This window comes from Lipophrys pholis (assembly GCF_963383615.2).
Source record: "Lipophrys pholis genome assembly, chromosome: 9".
NCBI classification, from domain to species: domain Eukaryota; kingdom Metazoa; phylum Chordata; class Actinopteri; order Blenniiformes; family Blenniidae; genus Lipophrys; species Lipophrys pholis.
The window spans coordinates 1,635,366-1,640,737 of record NC_137639.1 but is presented as its reverse complement, the minus strand read 5'-3'; the positions used below and the strand labels follow the sequence as shown (position 1 = coordinate 1,640,737).

Below are 5,372 nucleotides of genomic sequence, written 5' to 3'. Positions count from 1 at the left end.
TCATTCATCATCCATCATTCATCATCCATCATTCATCCATCATCCATCATCCATCATCCATCATCCATGGAATGAAAGGGTGATTGGGTGAAAGGTCAAACTGAAGCTGTTCTTTGTTCCTCCTCTTGGTCTAAAGGTGGATTATTATTATTATTATTATTATTATAACTCCCTTAATCTCTGTTTGCCAGCTGAGGGTAAAAAAGAACCCCCAGCCATCAGTGGCTTTATGCCAATGATCAGTTTTGTTAATAATATGATCTATTCATCCTCTCACATCCAGCCTGACACTGCTGGGTTTCCTTTATTCTGACGGCCACCCTGTCTCCTGTTGACAGTGTGTTTGTCTCTTTATCCTCTGGTATTAATCTCATTAATCCTGCTCTCTGTGGCTCGCTGTTCTTCACATTGTCAGGATTTGGTTTTAAGCCCAGAGAGCTGAGAGAGCGATGAAGTTAATGGATGATATTTGGGAGCAAACTGAAAACAAAGCGTTCAGACCGACGGAGGGTCGTCCATTAGTCACCCAAACACCCAGTTTTAGAGGAAGAGAGCCAAAAGAGTGGAGGATGAGCAAATGTATGAGAGGTTTAGTCTCTGGGCTTTTCATTGTGACTTGGGAGGTACAGCAGGGAGGGAAGGAATGTCGTTTCCACTGGATCTTTGCACCACAACATCGGTTTGAGGTGAGTGAAAGAACATTTTGCCAGAAACAATATTGGAAATGAAGACAGAAATATTACATTTAATCCTTTACATGAGAGAGTATGCTTTAAGATACTGCTAAGTGAAAGACAAAGTACTGAAATTTGATTTGCAGCAAAATGTGTTTGAAGGAATATTCAGTTCCTGTACTGCATCATTTGATAATCATTCTATAACCACTTCATTTGCTGACCCAGAAGGCAAAAATCATTTGAACCTGATGTGAAGATTACTCCACTGTGATGGATTATTTACTCATTTTATTGTTATATTCTGCAATAGCATGAAGTAGCGGCACTTTCTGTTTCAAACAGACTGGAGGTCAAAACGTGGCTCCGCTTCAAGTTTTCAAAATCAGTTTTTTGAAGTAACATTGCTGAAGCTCCTGCATTAACACATCAGGGGAACCAGGAGGCACATTTCTTTTTGGTAGGTGTCTAACAAGTCCAAGAGAAGAAGACGTGTCCTGTGGGGAGTTCCAGCCAATGGCTGCAGGTCTCCTGGTGGAATTAACAAGACGCTCATCTAATTCATCACACAAGTGACCAGTTGACTTCCTGATATCATTTCAGGTTGCAGCTCCTCTGCTCTGCATCCCCCAGCAGCCATGGCCATCATCGGCACGGGATTGGACGACCAGTCCTTCAGCAGTGATGAGAGCTACCACCATCTGTTCACAGACTCCTTGGCAGTCAAAGGTCAGTACTTCCAGCGGGGTCGGCTGCTTCGTGGACCACCGGCGTCCCTGGAGGTCCCGGACCCTCTCTACCAGGCGCTCATCAACGTGGGGGGCGTCCGCTACGCCTTCCCCTGGAGCACGCTGGAGGGCTTCCCCCGGAGTCGCCTGAGTCGTCTGCGTCTTTGCTCCACGCCGAGGGAGATGGCAGAGTTATGTGACGACTACGACTGCCGGCGCCACGAGTTCTTCTTCGACCGCGACCCGTCGGCCTTCAGAGCCATCTTCTGCTACCTGGCCAACGGAAAGCTGCGTATGCTGCAGGACATCTGCAACGTGGCCCTGCACAGCGAGCTGCTGTACTGGGGGATGGACGTGGAGCAGATGGCGCCCTGCTGCCGCCACAGGGTGGAGTCCGCCGTGGAGGAGCTGGTTCAGCACCAGCGTAAGGAGGAAGAGTGGCGGGAGAAGAGGAGAGCGCTGAGGGCGCCTGTGGCCCAGGGAAGCTTCTTCTACATGCTGGGAGAAGCCGTGGAAAACCCTCATTCAGGCTGTGTGGGGAAGGTGTTGGCCGGCGTGTCTGTCCTGATGGTGGTGGTCACCGTGGTCAGCCTCTGCATCGGCACCATGGCAGGCTTCCAACAAGAAGACCACACGGTAAGTCCAAACCAAAGTCCAACCACAATCTATTGTTGGATTAAAGTATATGAAGACAGATCTCTTTTAAAATGTTTTTAAAATGAAGAGATTCAACAGAGGAAGAATCCAGTGAAGCTGAACTTTAACATTCTTCTTTTTGGATGCTACCAGCAAACTTTCCATGGATGTCAGATTCTCTAAAACTCATCCATTTCTGGACCAACTTACTTTGACAACAACAGTCAGAAAAGTACCCGAAAATATTGTGATACATGTTTGGAGAAATCTTTTTTTATTTATCATCAAACACTCGACTAAAGTTCTGGACAAATCAATACTTGTGTTCAATCTACAAAATTTATGAATAATCTCAACAACAGGATAAAAAAAATCCCATTTGCTCATTTCCTTTAACATCACGAAACTGAACCTTACGAGGTTTAAATGACATTAAGAGAATAAAGATAAAGACCATGGCTTGATTGGCTTCCTAAGAGATTAGGTTCAGTCTTGAAACAGTGACCAGGTCCTTTTTCTATGGAGACTCCAGGAATTAAAGCTCATCCTCCAGTTTTCTTGAATCCTCACAATGTGTACTATGACTAGATACCACAACAGATATACAAATATATTTGCAAATTGCAGGCTTCAGTAGACCTTTTCAAACTTTTCCCCAGAACCATGACTGAAGGACATGAATGCCCTAAAATGTCTTTCTCTTGGTCTGACTGCTGGAGTCTTAGTTGTTCATTAGGAAGTCATTGCTTGGCCTTTTCTTCAGTGCAAATAGGCACAATAAACAAAATGCGCTGGCAGAATCACACAATGATATAAAGTTGTGTCATCGGCATAATGCGATTATATGTACTGAATAGTAATACCATAATATCTTTCAGAAAACTCCATGAACTCTTACAGACAATCGATTGTTTTGCTACTTTGAATCTGTAAGCAAACATCCACACATCTGTTAACTTTAACGAGCCTCTTCTTCCATCCATAGGGCGGATGCTCCCAAAAATGCCAGAACATGTTTATAGTGGAGTCAGTTTGTGTGGCCTGGTTCACTTTTGAATACCTGGTGCGATTTTTTCACGCCCAGAACAAGCTGGAGTTTGCTTGTAGTTCCCTCAACATCGTCGATGCGGTGGCCATCCTGCCCTACTATGTCTCGCTGCTCCTGGAGGTCCGGGACCAGTCCATGCACGATATCGTCGCCGGAGCAGGAAGGAGCACTTTGGATAAACTGGGTCTAATCCTGCGAGTTATGAGAGCCCTGCGAATCCTCTACGTGATGAGGCTGGCTCGCCACTCCATGGGTCTGCAGACTCTGGGCCTCACCATCCAGCGGAGCCTGAAGGACTTCGGTCTGCTGCTGCTCTTCGTGTGCGTTGCTGTGACGCTCTTTTCCCCGCTGGTACACCTGGCCGAGAGCGAGCTGGCCCCGGACGGCGCCCGATGCCCCCAGCTCAGCTTCAGCAGCATCCCTGCATCCTACTGGTGGTCCATCATCTCCGTCACCACCGTGGGCTACGGCGACATGGTGCCACACAGCATCCCGGGCCAACTGGTGGCGCTGATCGTCATCATTTCAGGGATCCTCCTCCTGTCCTTCCCCTCCACATCCATCTTCCATACGTTCAGCCACACATACACTGAACTGAAGGAGGAGCACAAGAGGCTGTGGAAGGAGGAGAGAGGAGCTGAACTGGCCACTGAGGCTGAGGACAGCATGAGAGAGAGAGATACCTGGCCGGACCCCTGGCCGGACCACTGGCCAGAGATGCATTTCTTACCTGGTCTGGATGACCCATCTTTTCTCTTCATGAATGACATCAGAGTGCTGGCCAAGAGCTCCAATCCTCCACCTCGCATGGCTCCTGGGGGTTGTTGAGTCCCGAACCAGTAGAACTAGTAGATCCAGTAGATGCAGTAGAAACAATAGATTCCGTTGAAACTGTAGATCCAGTAGATCCTCTAGATCCAGTAGATCCTCTAGATCCAGTAGATTCGACAGAACCAGTCAATCCAGTAGATCCAGTATAAATGGTAGATCTAGTAGATCGAGTGGAGCCAGCAGACCCAGTAGAAACAGTAGAGCCTCTAGATCCAGTAGATCCAGTAGATTCGACAGAACCGGTCGATCCAGTATGAATGGTAGATCTAGTAGATCGAGTGGATCCAGCAGATCCAGTAGAAACAGTAGATGCTGTTGATCCCATGGAAACGGTAGATCCATTGGATCCTGTAGATACAGTAGATCCTGTGGAAACGGTAGATCCATTGGATCCAGTGGATCCAGTAGACCCAGTGGAAACAGTATATCCAGTAGAACTAGTAGATCTAGTAGAAAAAGTAGATCCAGTAGATCCAGTAGAATCACGAGGCAGGGCCGGAGCTGCAGCTCTCAGGTTCACATCACAACGTTTCCAAGGGAAAACGCTCAACTTTTGTTGCATTTTGATTCCGTTTACATCCCAATGGTGCCCGGAGCCACTGGAAACACAACTTTTTAACAACAGCTCCATAAGTGGAACTTTTTAAAAAAAAAAAAGGTCTGCCTCCGTCTCCATGGAAACGGAGGAAAACAGAACTTTCTGAAATCTCCATCGTTTTCGACAGTGTTTCTGCCAGCTCCATGTGAATGGACATGGTTTTCAAAACGTTGTATGAATGTGAAACCTTCCTGTAGCCGCAAGACAAAAACAATGTTTTCACCTGAAACGTTGTCGTGTCAACTGGTCCAGAGAGAAAGTAGAGATCTGTACTGTGGACATGGAAAAAGAAAACTGGCTTTACAGACAAGAACAGATTGTATTCATGAAATATCATGGCTGCAATCCAGATATATTTCATAGCATTTTTAACTTTTGCAGCCATTTTATTCTGTTTTTCATGGATTTTTCTGCTTAGGCCATTTTAGCTAATAAGCAACTAGCATCAGTTTTAGCTGAATTGGCAATGTGCGTTGACCTTCTTTTTCTCCCACTGCCATTGGTGATTTTATCCAGCTTAGCTGTTTTTCTTGAGTAGTTGTGGTTATTTGATGTGTTTTTAGTGATTCTGCCTGTTTTAGCTGTTTTCAGTCAGTCATATGCAAATTAAATAAAAGAATGGCAAGAAAATGTTTGTTTACATAGTTTTCTGAAAATCTTAGACCCTGTCCACACGAGTTAAAACAATTCCGTTGTTCTTAAAAACAATTGTCCATACGTCATTATGAACATGGTTCAAAACTATACCGTACATATACCAGGCCTTTAGGTGGCGCTATAACTGCCACAGAAATATCAATCAGTCAATCAATCAATCAATCAATCAATCAATCAATCAATCAATCAATCAATCAATC

At 45.5% G+C, this 5,372-nt stretch overlaps 1 protein-coding gene across 1 annotated transcript; it reads left to right on the top strand.

Moving 5' to 3' along the window:
* The first annotated feature begins 432 nt into the window (after positions 1–432).
* LOC308114966 (voltage-gated potassium channel regulatory subunit KCNG2-like) lies at positions 433–5,138 on the top strand. The gene is made up of 3 exons (XM_080472242.1): positions 433–686; positions 1,278–2,038; positions 3,024–5,138. The coding sequence occupies exons 2-3, from the start codon at positions 1,313–1,315 to the stop codon at positions 3,912–3,914; spliced, it is 1,617 nt and encodes a 538-aa protein (XP_080328368.1). The 5' UTR covers positions 433–686; positions 1,278–1,312; the 3' UTR covers positions 3,915–5,138.
* Positions 5,139–5,372: the final 234 nt, after the last annotated feature.

Bases quoted from the DNA above. Each gene is read 5' to 3' on its own strand.
- LOC308114966 (XM_080472242.1), top strand. From the start codon at position 1,313: ATGGCCATCATCGGCACGGGATTGGACGACCAGTCCTTCAGCAGTGAT. The intron at 2,039-3,023 runs GTAAGTCCAAAC...TTCCATCCATAG, and splicing joins TCCAACAAGAAGACCACACG to GGCGGATGCTCCCAAAAATG.